General features: G+C 36.9%; 1 protein-coding gene across 3 annotated transcripts in view; it reads left to right on the top strand.

The window, feature by feature from the left end:
• The window catches only part of Ptar1 (protein prenyltransferase alpha subunit repeat containing 1), a 56,610-nt gene extending 38,258 nt beyond the window's left edge, over window positions 1-18,352 (top strand). For 2 of the 3 annotated variants that reach the window (XM_074052009.1, XM_074052008.1), the window contains one exon: window positions 17,448-18,352. In XM_074052009.1, the coding sequence (XP_073908110.1) occupies window positions 17,448-17,486 (39 nt within the window). In that variant the 3' untranslated portion in view covers window positions 17,487-18,352. Of the gene's footprint in view, window positions 1-113; window positions 3,835-17,447 lie in introns of those variants that run through there. The other variant, XM_020179475.2, reaches the window with a different exon arrangement.
• Window positions 18,353-20,152: the final 1,800 nt, after the last annotated feature.

The raw sequence follows: 20,152 nt of genomic DNA, 5'->3' as shown, positions 1-20,152 counted from the left end.
AATGCACTGAATCCTATGTACTTGGAAGTTAATCACCTTTTTTTTCCCCTGAAAAACTTGACTTTGTGGTGTGATTTTCTTTATTTTCTCCACCTCTTCTACCCTTATTACAGGCGGCATGTTTTCTACCTTCAGCATCATTTAAATGGTAGGTTTTCTCAGAGCATGACCCAGCTATCACCTACAGACAGTCCTGGGGGAACTTTGAATGATTTGCACCTCATCCCAGCAGGCCCCCAGCTGTCTCAGGCAATGGAAGTGGATGGACTGAATGACTCTAGCAAGCAAGGTTATTCCCAGGAAACCAAGCGCCTAAAGCGGACCCCAGCTTCAGACTCCCTAGGCCTAGAAATGGAGCACAGGTTCATTGATCAAGTATTATCCACTTGCCGGGATGTAGAGCAAGCTAGGTATGCCAATGCATACAGGAAGTGGCTGGTTACTTTGAGTCAATGAAAGAAGTGGATTACTCCTACAAGGTTCCCTTTTAGTGCAATATTGTTTTCCTTTCTTGTTGACATAGTTGCATGAACCATTTGCTCTTACTGGCTAACTGTGTTCCTCATCTATAGGTTAAAGTAGATAGGAAATGTTTTATTTATTTTGTTAAAAACTGGCATTCCTTTGGGGATAAAATAATTGTATAGTTCCTTTCTGCTAAGCAGTCTTAATTTTTCTCTTTTTAATTCCTCATATTTTATATATGCTATCTGCTGGGCTTCTCATTTGGTTCTAATTGGCTCACACATGTACCTCTACCACTTCAGTTGCTGCATAGGCAGATTTTATTTTAAATTGAAAATTTACATTTCATTTCAGTTTATTATTAATATAAATGCAATAGGACTTGCTGTAATTGTTTTGAGAATCAAATGACTAGATGGATGGAAATCTAAAAATTTAAACACTTCTCTTTCTCCAGCATGCTCTTAAGTTATAGACTAAGTTAACCAAAGTCAAAAGTATTGTAATTTTCATGAAAACATGCTTCCAATGTAATCCATTTTTTAAATGGTTATAAAAAATTAACCTAAATTCAGACTATGTAATTGTAGTACTGGAAAATTATTTTTATTACCGGTTTTGATAGATGGTTTTTATCTCATATTTGGTATATGCCAAAATAGTCAAGTCAGCCCTTATAAAATAAAATTTTCTCAAAAAAAAAAAAAACACAGAATGCCATTTTTAGTTACCACTACTTTTTTCTTTCTAAAATCACTCATAAAAAATGGGAGAAATATGCATAGGAATGTATTCATACAAACTTTCCCTTTTAAAAATTTAAGTTATTTAGGTTATACTAGGTAAACTACAAAATTTTTGTACAGTCAGGGGAAGAGTAGTTTTGAAGATTAGTGTCTCAGTTTTTATTTTAGAAATGAAACAAAACACTTTGATACTGAAACTTATCAGGGATGAGGTACCAAAGTATCCACATTGTGGCTGTGTCTGATCTTTTCAATAACAAGGGCTGAGTTTTTTTAGGTTGCTGAAGTGGAGGTGGGGAATGGGTCAGATAATATCTACTTTAATATCATTTTTCTCCCTTTGTAAATGGACTCTGTTTCTTCTTTCCATATAGCTTTCTCTTTATTTTCCCAGTCTGTTCCATATTTTTTGTCACTTTTACTTTTATCTATTATTTTTTCACAGATGCCTACTGAAGATATTGTCCTCTCTTTAACTGAATTTTATACCCTGTCTATAAAAGTGTGACTGCCATGCTTTGCCTATTCTCCTTTTTCATGCTTGGTTATCTATGGGGTAGGGAGAAGGATGTAGGGAAACACAAACTTCTGTCTCACAATAGCCTGGACTACCCTATGGGAAAAGAACTAAGTCCTTCACTTCAGCACCATGGTGTTGTTGAGTGGTAGACTGTTGAACTTAGCATAACACTTCAGAACACCAGAAAAATTATCTGGCCTGGCCCTAGGAGACAGACATTGTTCTCTTCTCTCGGGGCAAAAGTTATCTTTTGATAGTTTTTGTAATAGGTGGTGAGAAAAATAATTGCCATTATAGACATAATTCCAAGGTCCCTTATGTGGGAAGCATATTTTGAATCAAATACCTCAAGGTCTATGTAGACCTCTATAGATAAAAACCATTAGACTTATGATTTTCAGCTGTGGGGATTGGGTAGAAATAACACAGAGAAGACAAGGGAGGTTCCACCCATACCATGATTACATGTTGCCAAATTCTAGTCTTCTCAGTATTACCTTTTTTCTAAGCATTATTTTCAGTATCCCGGGCAACAGAACTTCTTATACTTTGATGTTAGTATGTGTTAGGACATGACTATAGACAATACTCTGTGGACATTAGTTACATTTTTATAGTACTCATGCCTTTTTATATACTCCACTCGGTAGATTGCCCATCTTTGGTATTAATTGCCCTTAAATCTTCTAAGGTTCAACCCACGCCTTTCTGAAGCCATGCAGTCTTTTAGTGTATCTTCCTCTCCAGTCTTCCTAAAAAGTTTTAAGTTGGTAGTAAAAATACAAATATCCAAAAGATAAGAGTATATGACTTTTGTTGGCTATTTTATTTCTAAAATTTGCATTTTTCAGGTGTTCATTCACAAGAAAGCTTAGAATTGCCCTATGTGGTTGTGTTGTTTTTTTCCTAAGTGGTTGATATTTAAGCTCACTAGCATAGTAATATGTCTTTGACCAAAAGAGTCCATGCAGTAGGAAGCGTATGTCTACTTCAGGGTTTTGTTAGTCTTATTTTTCTACAAATATGTAATTGTTGAAAAGATGGTTTAGATTGATACACATCTCATCTGGCTTTTACTGGATAACAAGTCATCATACCATTCTGTGGATCAAGAAAACTACCGACAAGCAAAAAGCAGTAAAATCTGGAATGGTCACCCCGTAACCCTCACCTTACCTTTGTTTAAACTATACCTATTTTGGTAATACAGTATTTCCAGATTCTACTGTGTTTCTTGCACATTGTGAGGACTCATTAACTATTTATTAAATTCATGACTGATTAATTGTTTGGCGAAGGGAAATTGGTCATGAATGGTAGAGTGATAATTGAAAAATTAATGGATTGTGAATAAATGATGTAAACTAGTTCAATTATACTTAAGGAGAGCTATTAGACATAGAATAAGTTAATTTAGATTTGTTTTCTTCAGTTGATTACCTTGCTTAAACTTGTTAAATCCCAGGCAAGAAATACGGCTCTAACACTGTCAGTTAGCTGTACTCCAATCTACATTAAAAATTCACAGAGTTAATGAAACCTACTTGCATTAAGAATACTGCTTTCTGATCTTTTATGATGTTAGAGAACAGGTCTTGCATATAGAGCCAGAGCCACTGTGGAGTAACTGAAGTAATTCTTTGATTTCAGTGACTCATTGATACGTCTATGCATGGATAGTCATTTTATGCTTCTTTTTCCCCCAGACTTGAATGTGGACCTTTAGTGAGTCATTTTTTTTAAGCTTAAGGATTTCATACCTTTTCATATCCCCTGTTACCTCTTCAGAAGCTCTAGGCCCAGACTTTCCATAACATTTCTTATTTCTATAGTACAGTTCTAATTTAAAGACTTCATTAATTTTTTTGGCAGTGTTGGGGATGAAACCCAGCTTCATTAATTATTCATAGAATTAAATGTATACAGATTGTCACTTAATCTTCAAATAAGGTGTAATGTGACATGTGGGAAAAGGGTTTTGATTTTTTTGTGCAGCAGTATATAAAAAGCATATATGGTAGACATTGTGTAATTTCAATATGTTCAGTTAATTTCAATTCATGCTTGGGGTGTGTGTGTGTGTGTGTGTGTGTGTGTGTGTGTGTGTGTGTGTAAAAAACTTGTAATACCTGCTGCCAACAAATTGTCAGTCCTATAATTTTCTCTTTCCTAACATAAGATGGTATCTGACATGGGCTAAATGCAATTTGGGAGTGGAGCTACCACTTGCCCTACAACAATCTCTACCTTAACTTCCCTGAATTATAGAAGATGCTAAAGGTTTAGTTTTTTTTTTTTTTTTTTTTTGCATAAAGCTGTTTTAAGTTCAGTGTTATTCTGTTACTAGATTATATTTTAAAACTTTTAAAATATTTAAGATATGCTAAATTTTGAACATTGTAAAAACAATCTTTTTTCTTGAATAAATTTCTCTAACAGAACTGTAAACCCTTGCACTGTATGTGCTTCTGCTCCCCACACTCTGTAACAAGGTCCTATTTATTAGAGAAGTGTGTGGAGGCATTGTAAAGTTTAGGCAAATTTGTTGTCATGAAAGTAGTGAGCAAGAAAAATCCACCTCAAGAATTGTACTTAATATCACACAGTGTCTTGTAAAAAGTACCTGTACATACTGTGTTAGTGCTTTCCTTATTTTTTGGTGAACAAGTTTATATCATATTGAACCTCTAGTGTTTAGTTAGGAAACGGGGTGGAAGTTTTATCAAACAGCTAATTATGACTCATTATTTTACTGCCATTACAAGGCATAGTCCCAAGGGGTATTTTGTCCTTCAGTGAAATTCTGGTATGAGAAGGTATGAATCTATTAGATTTTATTACTAATCATCTTTAAGCACCCTACCAGGAATTGAAACCTGTGCAGCCTGTGTTCAAGGGAAACAGGCGCCCCATCTTAAAATAAAGACCACATGCATGTCTCCCCCTCCCCCTTTTTTGGGGGGTGGGGATGCTGAAGACTGGACCATGCACATGCTACTAAGCAAGCACTCTACCACTGAGCTATACACTCCACTTCTCGAATGGTTGTCCTACATGAATCCGTTGCCTTACTCTAAAGACCTTCCTTTCCTCCCAAATTCATGCTTGATGTAGGATAGTTAACAGGGGGAAAATAAGACTTTTTTTTTTTTAAATATCAGAAGTAAGAATTGAGATGAAATTCAAAATGTATTATTTTATGTATTTGTATATGGAGGGGGAGGGATAGGAATTTCATATTTCGCGATAACAGATAGTTGTTGTAATTTCATTAAAATGTATAGTTAGGATTCCAAAGTGCTTTACAGAGAATTCTTGAATAATATAAAGCCTAAAGGGCAACAATGTTCTGTGTTCATAGTGGAGACAGAAAGCCAATGAATCCACATCCATTGTGGGTCTGGGTTGGAGGGGAACCTCAGGCTACCAGCTTTTGACTTCTCTACTGTCACCAAACCAGCCATGTTAACACTGTAAAACCAAACTCTCTGCTTAAAAAAAAAACAAAAATAAAATTATATATATATATATATATATATGGCAGAAGCTTGGTCTGCTGGTAAAAACATTGTGCTTCCAAGAATATTAGCTATATAAAGTTTGTGCTTTCTGACACTGCTGCAATCCATAAAGCTAGCCCTCACATTTCTTTTCTTAGTCATTTGTTACTCCTCAGGGTAAAAAAGATTTAGTCAACGTAGGACAAAAATTTTATATTCAGTGGCAAAAAAGAAACAGCAAAAATATGCTACATATAGTACTAGCTCTTAAAATTTTAGTATATATAGTATTTTTTTATAAACCACTACCAGTACAGTAGCTAGTAGATATCATGACTGCCTTGTTCATCTTGCTGCTTTGTCCCTATGGCTTTGTTATAAACATTATCTTATGTATGTTCTGTGGAAATGATTTCTGTATTACATTTCCATGTTTGGGGAGATGGGGAAAATCTCACTTTAATTAATACCATTCTCAACTTTTAGAAATCCTATTGAGGAAACTGGTTTTCAAATTGATGAGTATTTTGCTTCCTAAGGCATCTGTTTCCTTGAGAGTGTTTTAGGTGCAGACCTGTACATGTTCAGTGCACTGTACAATGCCTTGCATGTTGTAGGAATCCAACAAGTCATAATTGGTAAAGGATAGAGAGATAAGACGAGCTTATCTTTGTTTTATCATTCTCCTCATTCTTAGTTTCAGCTGAAATACACAATTTGGCTTGAAATATATAATCAGGATCAAATATATAAGGGAAAAGTGCACGGTTGTTATGGTATCTGAATATGTGCGTGTACACATACACACATGTATAAGAGATTTTCAGCATATTTATGATTTTTAACAAAAAATTTTATGCTGAGGATTTTTATTTTCATATTTGCTTAAAGTACCCCTATTTAAGGCAGTTTTCTTTATTAGACCAACCCTCTCCAGCAGAGTTGGAAATCTAATACAAGTGCCCATATGTCCTAATTAACCAGATATTTTAAGTCTTTAGTGGTTTATCAACCATGACATACTAGTTTTTCCCCCAGACCTTTTAGCGAGTCAGCCTTAATTTTATGTCTGGCAATCACTTTCCTCAAAGTACTATGCAGCATACCTCAGATGATTTGTTTATAAGGTAATGTTATCCATTTGAAGTTTGTGGGTTTTTTTTTTTGTTGTTGTTATAGGGATGTACAACTTCACATATCCAAATGTTGACTCAAACAGCATTCTATCAGAAATTCTCATTTATTTCCTCCCTCATCAATATCATGCAGCTGGATCGGGTATTTTTAGTTACTGGTTAAAAAAATGGATATAGACTGAGTGCATTCATAGTAGGTACTCAGAAGACAGTCAATTATTGGTCTAAAATCAAACAACAGTGAGCTTTCAGTAAGGAAACAGTTCTCATTGTTTCACTGAGGAGTATATTTGTAGAGTAATGTATGTGTAAAACTGAAAAATTTTATCGTTTGACCTGAATTATTAAGCTTATTTAAGCTGGAGTTATAAACATATAATGAAATACTGTTTATGTAGAGCATGGTCTGACTATAGGAGATGTGAAGAAGTAGTGTCTTCTTGTGCAGGACACATTAGTAAGTGTGATCAAATGTCTTAAAAACGTGGCAGCTGAACTCTGAGGAGATCTGTTGTCTTCTGCAATCCATGTCTGTATTGATATAGCTGGTACTTTCTGCTTTAGGGTTATTTTTATTTCTTCCTAAGTACTGATTGCTTTTTAATGTCTTAAAAGCAGTAATGATAGAATAAGAAGTTGCATTAAATAACCTCTACTTGCTTGTTTTCTAACAATGTCTTTGACATGAGGAAGAAGTTTTTACGTATGATACAGTAGTTTCAGTACCTGTTCATTTGTAGCTTTCAGGGTGTTTTGGTCAGAGTTCACCTAACACAAAAGATAAAACAGTTTGGAAACAAGCATTCCTGCCTGAGCTGTAGGGACCAAGTGTAGCACAGGTGTAACTGGGCATTCTCCTTTGGTGAGCTTCTTGGCACAAGACTATGAGGCTGGCTTCTGACCGAAGTGACTGCTGTCAGTGTTGTGTTTTGATATGTCGTGTTCTAGGAGAATAATGAAATGTGTACGAGATTAACATACTGTTTTTGAACAGTATAAAAGAACAAAATAAAAGAAGTACTATAAGTATGCCAGATACTTACATACTCTACTACAAAAGCTAAAACAAAGGAAGAAAAAATTTTTTTACAAACAGTAATGCTTTTTTTAACCCAAGTTTCTTGGGTACTAGCCAGTTGCTTAGTTTTAACACTAAGGGGCTTTAATTTAAGGGAAAGGTGTAAGATACTATACTCTGCTATTAGAATTCACCATACATGTTAACTTTACATTGCTTGGAGATTTCAGCCAACCCCCTGAAGCAAAGTTGGAAATCTTAACACAAATGCCCATTTTCCCTAATTAACCAGGTAAGGAGCATTTCAGTTAAGTTACACTTAATATTATTTTAAGATGTTTTGTGATTTGTGTTCAAATAAACAAGTTGCATATATGATTTGAGGTGAAGGGTCAGATCTTGGGCATTAAAAGTTAGTTTGGCTAACTTATTTAACTAAAAATACTGTCTCCACTAACAGCACTTCTGTGTTTCTTAATCTGTTTTCCTCCAGTATAGCAGTCTGCATTGAGGTTTCTTTAGCTCTTACTATATAATAATTGACATTTCTTAAGGGTTAAATATTTTGTGAATTTTGTACACTTAACATGCCTACCTTGCAGAGGGGTAAGAATAAATTTTTTGATGCATTGGTATGTGCAGAGTGTACTTACGGTATTCTGGGAGTCAGTACTCCACAGTGCTTCAATTTTGATGCTAAATTCTAAGTCTAATGTAATAACTATACATTATCTACATAACTGCACTATTCAATAGAAATAAAATGTGAGCCACAAAGCAGTTTTTAATTGTAGCCATATTAAACAGAGGTGAGACTAACTTTAGTTCTATATTTCTTCAATATATTAAAAATAACATTTGAACATGTAATTAATATAAAAAATTGACAATGAGATATTTTTACCTTTTTTTCTTTCTACATGAAGTCTCCAAAATTCAGTGTGTACTTTGCCCTGAAACATCTCAGTTCTGATTGGCTATATTTCAAGTGAAGAGCCACATGTGGCTAAGACCTGCTGTCTTGGGTGGTGTGCAGATGCATAGGGTACAAAGAATGACTTTCCTTTAAATTCATAGGCAAGAATTTTGGTACTTTAAAAATTAGTATCTAATAGAAGTAGCCACTTGTTTTCCTTTATCTTCATTTTAAATGTGGTCTAGCAATCACATCAACCTGTTCCAATTTGCTAGCCATTATTTATGGAAGAAGAAATTTTATGCCATGTAAAATACCATGATGTACTGATCATAACAACACATCATCAGTACATTTTTCAGTTGTTTTCACTAAATTCTGTCCTGTTTGTTCAAAATAATAGTTTAAATTGCATGCTAATTGTATATCTGTACCTATTTTGTTTTATATTATTCTTATTATACAATGATGTATATTAACAGCCCTAGGATTTTAATCTTACTATGCAGCTATTCCCAGTACTTATTAAGTGTACTGGTACACTTATTAAATTATGATAAATGGCAGACAAGTAGAATGAACCATTCCTTTTTCCATTACATTTGTTTTTAACATGTGACCTATACCAAACCAACTATAAATGACTGTATTTCTGTAGAATATGGAAAATAGAAAATAGTGTTTGTCTTTGCTAAATGTCTTCAATTTCTAAGTAAACTTTTCATCTCCTAAAATGAGTGTTACATGTGATTTTTATCCTTACTTATGATAGTGCATTAAACCTACCTCTCCAATCTGCCAAGCTATCTAGTTTTGGTAATGGTGAGTGCATGGTGGTGTGAGCTATTGTCTAAGTGAAACCAATAATTTTATTACTTACATTTGTTGAAAGAACAAAAGATGTCACTGTGTCTGGGACACAAAAAAAAATATTGGAAACAAATTAGAGAAATAGTAATAGTTGTCTTTTAAGTTGGATGAACAGTGACTAATTGACTTAAGAAAATCATTATGATTAGATAAGCTTTTTCCAATACATTCAAACAAAGTTATAAAGAAGAAATTACTCAGTTATTTGAGTGTTGCATCCTGTTCAATCCTGAGTCTTATTTCAGTGTACTGTAATCCAGAAATAGCAGTTACTTTCACTGAATAGCATTCTACAGGTAGAAAAATATTTGATGAAGGATAGTTTTTAAACTCAGATTTTAATGTATTTCAAAAGGGTGTTTTGTGAGGAATTGACTTTTACCTTGCCTCTCGTCTATTTATACTTCAGGACCAGGCGAGATGCTTGTAATTCCAGATATTTGGGAGGTGGAGGTAGATCTCAGTTCAAGGCCAGCAAGGGCAAAAACGTGAGACATTATCTGAAAAATAAACATATTTTCAAAATAGGGTCTCAGGAACTATTTGCCTGGACTGGCTGCAAACATGGTCCTCCTGATCTCTGTCTCCTGAGTAGCTAGGATTACAGGCATGAGCCACCAGTGCTCTTCTGAAAAAAATATTTTTAAAGGGATGAAATAGAGATTCAGCAAGCTTATACTGAATAATTTTACTACTAATGCAGTGAAGGGGCTCAACAGTAGAGTTAAGTAGGACAAAGGAAAAAATAAATGAACATGAAAGTTTAATTAGTAGTAATCAGAGAAACAGAAAATAAGAAAAATAAACAGAACCCAAGGGACCTGGAGGACATCATGCTGACCAAGATGCCCAACACTGTGGGGGTTGCAAGAGGAGAGAAAGTAACATTTGAAGATACAATGCTGTAAACATCCCAAATTTGATGAAAAACATTGCATTAGTCATCTTTACATCACTAACAAAATGCCTGAGATAATTAACTTACAAAGAGAAAACATTGTTTGGCTCACAGTTTTGGGGTTCAGTCCATGATTGGCCAACACACTGCTTTTAGGCCTCTGGTGGAGGTACCAGGTGAAAATAACAGGGAGCACATGACGAAGGAAACTTTTTACCTTTTGGCTAGGAAGCCACAGAAAGAAGGGATGGAGGGTCCCACAATTCCTTTTGATGACCAATGACCTAAGACCTCACCAGGCTCCACCTCTTGAAGGTTCTACTATCTTCCAATAGCATACAACACCCACCTACCCTCCGCGCAACACGTGTGCCTTTGAGGAACACTCAGTATCCAAATCAGTGTTCTTCCCTTGGCTCCCAAATGTTCAGGTCCCTGTCACAATGTGAAATGCATTCAACTTGTCCCCAAAGTCTCAACTGTTCCGGCATTGCCCAAAAGTCCAAGCCCAAAGTCCTCTGACACTCAAGTCAAACTCAGCTGGGTGCACCCCCAAAATCAAAAAGTTATGTACTTTCCAGATACCACGGTGGGATAGCCCAGGAAGGAATCGGAAAATAGTAAAGAGGGATTGGCCTAAAGCAGGATCAAAACCTAGCAGACAGGTCAGGTACCATGTGGTGGCTCACAACTGTAATTCCAGATAGGACGTGAAGATTGAAAGGATGTTGGTTCAAAGCCAGCCCAGACAAAAGTCAGCAGGACCTATCTCAACAAATAAGTTGGGCATGATGGTGCATGCCCCTATCCGCTATGCAGGAAACTCTAGGTAGGAGTATCATGGCCTGAGACTAGTCTTGGGCAAAAATGGGAGACCTATTAGAAAAATAACTAAAGCAAGAAAGGGCTTGGGGGCGGGGGATGGCTCAAGTGGTAGAGTGCCTGCCTAGCAAACATGAGTCCCTCAGTTCAGAACCTCAGTACTGCCCCCCACTCCAAAAAAATATTCACACAAAGACATAATTGTTAATACCAAAGATGAAGACTGTTGAAGATGGTCGGTATTTAAGCTGAAATGGAAGGCACTAAGGCAGTAAATGAAATATGCATGAAGAAATAAGTGTGAGTAAAAACCACATAGGTAAATATAAAGATGAGAAAGACCTATCTGGGTCTTGGGACTCCTGCAAGCAGGATTCACCCACATGCTTTCAGACATGTGTTAGATTTTTTTTTTTCTGGAAACCATACAACTATCTTAAAAATTGCAATGTAGAACAGACCTATGGCCAATGATGGCAGGACCAACAGAACTGTACTTCGTGTTTTTGCAAGAAAATCTTGTGAAGTGTTGGCTACACTATTCAGTATGGCTAGATAGCCCATTGTGCTTCTGAATACATTGGTGGTGGTATAATAGGTTCTGGACCATCAATAGAACCTACAACTCAAAATTCAGATACTGTCTTTGCAGGAAATCTTATCCTACATTTTTATGATAGCCAAAGAGGTAACATTGTGATTGCAGAAATCTGAGTAATCCAAAATCATGTATTTGTGCAAGAGTAATTGGTTTGAAAGGAGACAAAGACCTTGCTTCTAGTCTATCAGATTTCTTTAAACACCATAGTTATGTGCCAACAGGTTATGTTTGGCTAGAAGGTGGTAATCTGCAGAATTCTACAGATTCTGGGTACTGTGGATCTTTCCATTATAGACTAATGGAGGATCTTAAGAAAATAACCTTTTCTAAGATTCAGCCTCTGAAGCTGGATGCCTGTGGCTCACACCTGCAATCCTAGCTACTCTGGAGGCTGAGTAGCATCATGATTTGAGGCTAGCCCAAGTAGACCCCCATCTCAATGGAAAAAAAAGCTGGGCATGATGGCACACGCATGTCATCCCAGCAACAGCAAGAAGCCTAAAACAGGAGGATCGTGGGCTAGACTGGTCTGGGCAAAAAGCAAGACCCTATCTCCAAAATAACCAGAGCAAAAAGGGCCGAAAGTATGACTCAAGCTTTAGAGCACCTGCCTAGCAAGCACAGAGCCCTGAGTTTAAATCCCCAATAATGAAGATTCAGCCTCTAAGTAGTTTGAGATTTCTGAGACAGCTCAATGACCACAGACATTCTGATGACTAGCATTTATTCTTTTGACATGGTTGCCTGCCATTCAAGTGATCTTACTACTGCAGTTGAAAGCATGAACTTACCAATAAACTATTTGCTATTCAAACAAGATAGTATAAGTGAATGGTATATTTGTGACTCCTTTTTTCCCATCTAATTCAACATACAATTGCTTTTTATAATGGCTTTATATCAATAGGCACACACTGCATGAAGATGTAGGTTGTGACAAAAATGCAGCATAAATGGGGTGTGGAACAAATATATAGAAAAAAGTTTTTGCATATTATTAAACCTTAGCTGTTATTAATCCAAACTAGATTGTTATTAATTAAGGCATTAATGCTAATTCCTGGGCAACTATTAAGAAAACAACTCAAAACTAGTAAAAGAAATAAGAGAATTAAAATTACACACTAGAAAATAACACAAAAGGCAGTCGTGGACTAACTGAGGAACAAATGAGATAGTATATAGAAAATAAATAACAAAATAAGACATGAATCATACCAAAAATCAAATGGATTAAACTCTTAAAGAGATTAGAAGAACTGATTTTTAAAAAAGAACTGTCATGATTCGACTGTGAACCCTCTTTAAGAAAAGCATACTTTAGACAACGACATATACATATGAGTTGAAAGTAAAATCATAGAAGCAGATGTAAACCATAACCAAAAGACCCATAGTGGCTACATTAATAGTAGACTTTAAGACAAAAATTACTCCTAGAGACAAAGACATTTGATGATGACAAGGAGTCAGTTCATCAGGATGACAGCAATTGTATATGTATCCAAAAGCCCAAATACGTAATTTGGCATTATTGAATGGAGAAATATACAACTCACCAGTAATAGTTGGAGACCTGAATATTCCACTTTGAGTAGTAGCTAGAACCACCATACAGAAAATTGGGGAAGAAACAGAAATCCTTAGAAACACTATATACCAACTAGACTTAACAAATATCAGTAGAACTCTTTCCCCCAACAGCAGCAGAATGCACATTTTTCTTGAGTATTCATGGAACATTGTTCAGATTAGGCTACATGTTAAGCCATAAAATAAACCACAATAAGTTTAAGAGCATTCAGTTAATTCAGTGAATGCTTCCTAACCACAGTGAAATGAATTTAGGAGATAATACCAGAAATAAACTCAGAAAAGTGTGGAACTTGAACAATACACTCATGAATAACAAGTGAGCCAAAGACAAAATCATAAGGAAAACATCTTGAAGTGAATGAAAGCAAAATATATCAAAACCAAACTTAAAGGTAATTTTTTATCTACCGATGCCTACATTCTAAAAGAAGGAAGATCTCAAGTCAGCCTAGTCAGTAATTTTCCACATTACTGAACTAGAAAAAGTAAAAACCTAAAGGAGAAAAAATAAAAGACAGTAGAAAGAAATAAAATAGAGAAAAATCTATGAAACCAAAAGTTAGTTCTTTGAGAATATCAACAAAATTTAAAAATCTGTAATTAGACCCAGAATAAACAAATGAAGAGAAGTGAAATTACTAACTGAGGAATAAAGGTGGAGGTGGGGGAAGCCTAACTACCAACCTTCCAGGACTAAAAATTATTATAAGGAATACTCTGAAGAGAAACTTAAGCAACGTATATGAAATGGACAAATTTCTAAAAATGCTCAAAGTACCTGAAACTAACTTAAGAAGAAAGAAAAATCTAAACAGACCTATAATAAGGAGACTGAGTTCATAGTCAAAACATTTCCCAGAAGAAAACCAAGCACCAGATGACATTACTGAAGATTTTTGCCAAATGTTTGAGGAATTAGCACCAATTGTTCTAAGATATTCAAGAAGAAGAAGGGGGAGAATGAGGAGAAGAAAAAGAACACAGAATACTAACTCATTCCAACAGGCCAGTATTGTTCTGATATCAAAACCAGGCAAGCATGTTGAAAAAAAAAACTATACCCTTAAGAATATAGACTGAAAATTTTGAATACAACAAAAATATGATTATAGACAAAAATCATCAACAAAATATAAGCAAAGTGAATCTTTCAGTATAGAAGAGATCATACACCATGGGCAAGAGAGTTTATCCTAGGAATGTAAAGTTGGTGAACATACAAAACCCTATCAATGTAGCATACCAGTGAATACCAAGAAAGGGAGAGACCAATCTTTTGGTCATTTCAATAGATACAGAAAAGGCATCTGTATGCCTGAACCCCTTTATTGATAAGAATAATCAATAAATTAGGGCTAGAGGGGAGCTTCCTCAAACTAATAAATGGCACGTGAACACCCACAGCTAACATCGGTAATAGTTGAGGCCTGACACCTTTTCTCCATAGATCAGAACCAGAACATAACGTCTTCTCTAACCACTTGAAATTTCAACATATTGAAGTTTCTAGTCAGGGCAATTGGTAAGAAAAAGAAAAGACATCCAATTGGAAAAAAGAAATAAAACTGTATTTACAGATGACATCATCTTCTTTACAGAAAATGTTAGGAGCCCACTAAAGCAAATTGAACGGGGTTACAGAATACAAAATCAACTATTTTTCTACACTTGCATTGAACAAGTGAAATTTAGAAAACAATTCCATCCACAATTGCATCAAAAAGAATAAAATGTAGGAATAAACTTAACAAAATAAAGGCAAAACTTACACTCTGAAAATAAAACATGACTGAAAGAAATTTTTAAAAGATTTGTTAAGATGGCAGTACTGCTATGGTTTGTCCCCTCGAACAAGCAGGAGTTTAATCCCCAAGGCATTTGTTAATGGTATTAAGAGAGTGTAAACTTAATCTTACCTTGGTGTTAAAGGTGGGATCTTTGGGAGGTGACTAAGATTAGATAAAATCATTTTAGTGGCACCTCCATGATTGGGACTTTATAAGAAGAGAGAAACCACACATACATACACAATGTGCTCCCTATCTCTTGCCATGTGATGCTCTGCACCACCTCAGAACTCTACCAGCAAGAAGGACATCACCAGATGAGGAGTATGTCTTCAGAACCATGAGTCAAAAGAAACCTTTTCTTTCATACCTCGGCTATTTCATTAGAGTAATGAAAAATGGACTAAAAAAATGCAACTCCCCAAACAGATTCAACACAATCCTTATCAGTCTCCCAGCTAACTTCATTTTAGGACTTGACAGGCTGATTGTAAAACTCATATGGAATTGCACAGGACCAAGAATAGTGGAAACAATTCTAAAACAGAAGATCAAAGTAAGAAGACTCAGACTTCCCAATTTCAAAACCTACTACAATGCCATAGTAACCAAGACAGTATGGTACTGGCAAAAGGATATAGAAGGATAGGCAGTGGGATAGGATTGTGTTGGAGGAAGCCCACTTCTTCTAAACTTCTTTTGTTGCTTATAATTTAGCCAAATGGGTCTTATTGTAGCTCCAAAAAAAAGATACAAAAACAATCTCCCTTTTTACATTTTGGCCAGCTTATTGTACCATCCACCTCCAAAAAATAGAAATCTGTAAAGATAATTTAAAAACCTTACATGATTTTCAAAAATTATTAGGTGATATAAATTGGCTGCATCCTGCCTTAAAACTTACCACCCGTAAACTGTCTCCACTCTTCAAAATTTTACAGGGAGACACTCAACCGTCTTCTCCTAGATATCTTACACCAGAGGGTCCTATGGCCCTGGCTAAGGTTGAGCAAGCCATTCATAACTCTCAGAGCTCATGCTGATTATTCTCAACCAACACAACTTCTTATTTTACCTACTACAAGTCTACCCACAGGAGTTCTTTGGCAGACTCAGGGAGTACTGGAGTGGCTACATTTACCTCACTCCCCTGCTAGGGTCATCACTCCTTACCATAATATGGTAGCAAAATTAATAGCCATGGGACATTTTCACACTGTACAACTCCTAGGACTAGAACCTCCCTTATTATTGTCCCATTTACCAAGGAACAGTAGGCTTGGTTACGGTGCACTGATACCATGTGGCAAAATGCATTAGCAAACTTTACAGGACAGCTTGGAGAACATTTGCCTTCCTCTAAGCCTCTTAATTTTGCTTCTCAACATACTTTTACATTTCCTCACAATATCCGAGAGGATCCCATGCCTCAGGCTCTTGTGATTTTTACTGATGCTTCAGGTTCTGGAAACGCTTATTTTTCCTCTCGAGAAAAGGTTGTACAGACAGGTTTTTCCAGTGCTCAGTGTGCTGAGCTTCAGGCAGTTATATCGGCTTGTCAGGATTTTGCTCATGTTCCTTTTAATTTATATACAGACAGTGCCTATGTATACAGTGTGGTCAAAACTATTGAAACTTCCTATATAGGACACACCAGCAATGAACAGCTTTTTCATCTTTTCCATGAATTAAGGGCTTTATTACAACAACACCAACATCCTATTTTGTGGGCCATCTCTGGTCCCATTCTGTCCTTCCTGGGCCATTGGCAGAGGGCAATTGCCAGGCCAATGCCTTGGTTTCTCCATTAATTTGACAGATAGCTACTGCATCACCAGTAAACCAGGCCATACAAAGTCATTCACAGTTCCACCAAAACTCCTGAGTTCTTCATAAACATTTTCATATCACCCAAGAACAAGCTCGTCAAGTTGTTAAATCATGTTCAAAATGTGCTTCTCATTTGCCTGTGCCTGCTGAGGGAGTTAACCCTTGTGGTCTTCGCCCTCTAACATTATGGCAGATGGATGTTACTCACACTACATCTTTTGGATGAGAGCGTTATGTCCATGTTGTTATTGATACTTACTGTGGTTTTGTTTTTGCCTCTCCAAGATCAGGACAAGCAACACGCCATGTCATAGATCACTGTTTGGCCACCTTTGCTGTGATGGGCAAGCCACTCCATATAAGAACTGATAATGGCCCAGGCTATACATCTACTGCCTTCAAGGCTTTTTGTTCCTCCTACAAAATTCTTCATACCACAGGCATCCCCTACAACCCACAAGGCCAAGCTATAGTGGAACAGGCTCACCAAACCTTAAAACTTCAATTACAAAGACAAGAAGGGGAAATAGCTCCCCGGCCACTCAAATTAGCAAAGCTCTTTTTACTTTAAATTTTTTTAATTGCTCTGAATCTGGCTTTACTCCAGCTGAAAAACATTGGGAACAGTGTAACAAACAACATTTGCCACAGGTATTGTGGAAAGATGTAATGATTGGGGCCTGACAAGGCCCGAGCCTGGTCTTGTTATGGGGCCAAGGCCATGTTTGTGTTTTTCCTGAAGGTGCAGAAAACCCAATTTGGGTACCCTCGCGGTTCGTGAAGACCCATGGAACTCATCAGCCATCAGATGCAGAAGCTCCACCTGATGGAGGAGGAGAGGAGCCCAAGCCCACCGAGAACCAACCCTACAGAGATCCTGTCACTGAAAGTGATAAGGAACCACCCTTACCATCATCACCTTCACAAACGTGGTAAAACAACCCAGGGATCCACATCCCCAACTTGGGGTCAAATAAAATGCTTGGTGGATATGGCCAAGAATGCTGTTAAGGGGTGGGAACAGAAAGAAACTCCCGCTGTTCTGCTAGCTATGATTACCATCATTAGTCAACAGTCAGAGCTCGAAAGACCACAAGGCGATTCCTCAGATAAGACACAGCAATGCATCTATTTTTAAGAAATAGAGTAGGGGGAGATGTTGGAGAGCAGGCAGGGACCCTGGACTGGGAAATGATGGAGCTTGCAAAGTTTCTCCATGGCAGGAGCTTGCAGAGCTCTCCTACTCATTCTTCCCAGCCCCTGGTGTCTTGACCTTTGTTCCTGCATCTCCCTTGAAGAAAACAACCTGCTGTGTCCGCATACCAGCCCCCTGCTGCAAAACTAGATAAAGTACCAAAAATGTTTGGAGACTCCTTGAGGCCAGATTAATCAATACCTTAGATAAGGTGTCCTGCGTGCCTTGATGATTCCAGAACAGATGTGTTGTAATTAAGCTTCTATAGCTTTAGGAAAATAAGCCCACCAGACCTCATTCCTTTTATCTTAGATCTAAGAATTGTAGAAACTTGATTTTTACCTGATTCATTTCCTGGTACTGACCTATAAAATAAACACTCTGGCTCAGGTAGGTGCTCACATATCCCACCAGGAATGTGCAGTCCTCCTGAACCCAGCTTTGTGTGTCTACGTGTGTCTATGTCTGTGTGTCTTTATTTCTCATTCCCAGTCGCTGTAGTCAGATTCAGCAGTACATCCATGCAGGTCGTGGCAGGATTGAGTCTAGAAGTAAACTCACACATTTATGATTGATTTCTGACAATTAACTAAACTAAAACTATAAACTTCTTGGAAGAAAACTTAGGCATAAATCTTTATGGCTTGTATTAGGCAACAGGTTTTAGGTTGTGACACTAAAAGGACAATTAGCAAAAGAAAAAATATATAAACCAGACTTCATCAATATTTTGAAAAGTATACTTACAAGGTCACTATCAAAGTGAAAAGACAACCCCCAGAAAAAGAGATAACATTTACAAATCCTATATCTGTTAAATAACTCCTTCCAGAATGTACAAAGAACTCTTACAACTCAACATTAAAAGGCAAATTACCTGGGCTGGACACAAGTGGCTCATGCCTAAATTCCCATCTACTCAGGAAGCAGAGATCAGGAGGATAATGGTTCAAAGCCAGCCCAGGCAAAAAGATACAAAACCCCAATCTCAATAAATAAGCCAGGCAGAGTGGGTCATGACTTTAATGCCACCTGTGCGTGAGATGTAGGCAGGAGGACCATGGTCCAAGGATGGCCCTGGGCAAAAAAATTCAAGACCCTAACCAAAAGATAACTAAAGCTAAAAAGGGCTGGGGGCATGACTCAAGTGGTAGAGAACCTTCCTGGCATGGGCTGTGATGAGGCAGGACATCATGGTGGAACTGCATAGAGGAGCAAAGTTGCTCAACTCATGGTGACCAGGAGGCAGAGAAATGAAGCAGAAGTCTCCTGGGATGAGAAGCAGCCTTTGAAAACACTTCCCCAGTGACCTACTTCAGCCAGTCTCCACCTCCTATTCTTCCTCACCTCACAATAATGCCATCAAACTGTGAGTCCATTAATGGATAAAGCCATTGATGATTCAGAACCCTCATGATACAATCACCCCTCAATGATTGGGGAACAAGTCTTCAGCTCATGAGCCTTGCAGGGGTGGGGGTAGTGGTGAATTTCATATCCAAGCCATAAAAATATGCAAGTTTATATTAAGCACATTAAAAAATCCCCAACATCTTCCATCATTTGTGTTTAAGGAAATGCAAGTTAAAACCACATTGAAATGCACTAGCATAGCTGTAAATATACAGTGTGAAGTCTCTAATGTTCTATTTTATCTTCCCTATGATATTTGTGAGTTTAAATGAGCATATATTTGATACAGGTCTCACTACATAATACAGGCTGGCTAGTGATACTCCTGCCTCAGCCTTCAGAGTGCTCTGGTATCACAGGTGTGCATTACCTTGCCCAGTTAAACAATTTTTTAAATATCATCCCATTTTTAAGGATGAAGACTCAGAAACAATTTACTACCACTAACCAATTAAAAGCTCCTAACATATGTCACTCAAAAAAGCACACAGGATTATATATCAAACAAGATTATAAATAACTCATGTGTCCAAGTTAGCTATCAGGAAGAAAGATAAACATTATGGCTAGACCGTGGGGGCTGGGAAGGGCATACTAGAAGTTGGAACTATAAACAGGAATAAATGCAATTTGGGATTGTATTGAGTTGTTTATGCTTGTGTCAAAAGAAGTAATGGAATGTAAACAAATATGTATCAAAAAAAATAAAAGTAAAGTGCCAGAGAGAAAAAAATCTAAGACACTGGGACCACTTTGCCAAATCTGGGGAAAGATTAATATCCAAGTACTGGAAGGTCAGAAGTCACCAATCAGATTCGATCCAAACAAGACTAGCAAGA

Source organism: Castor canadensis, chromosome 13 (assembly GCF_047511655.1).
Source record: "Castor canadensis chromosome 13, mCasCan1.hap1v2, whole genome shotgun sequence".
Classification (NCBI taxonomy): domain Eukaryota; kingdom Metazoa; phylum Chordata; class Mammalia; order Rodentia; family Castoridae; genus Castor; species Castor canadensis.
Note: the sequence above shows the minus strand (reverse complement) of the source record. Positions and strands in the feature narration are given on the sequence as shown.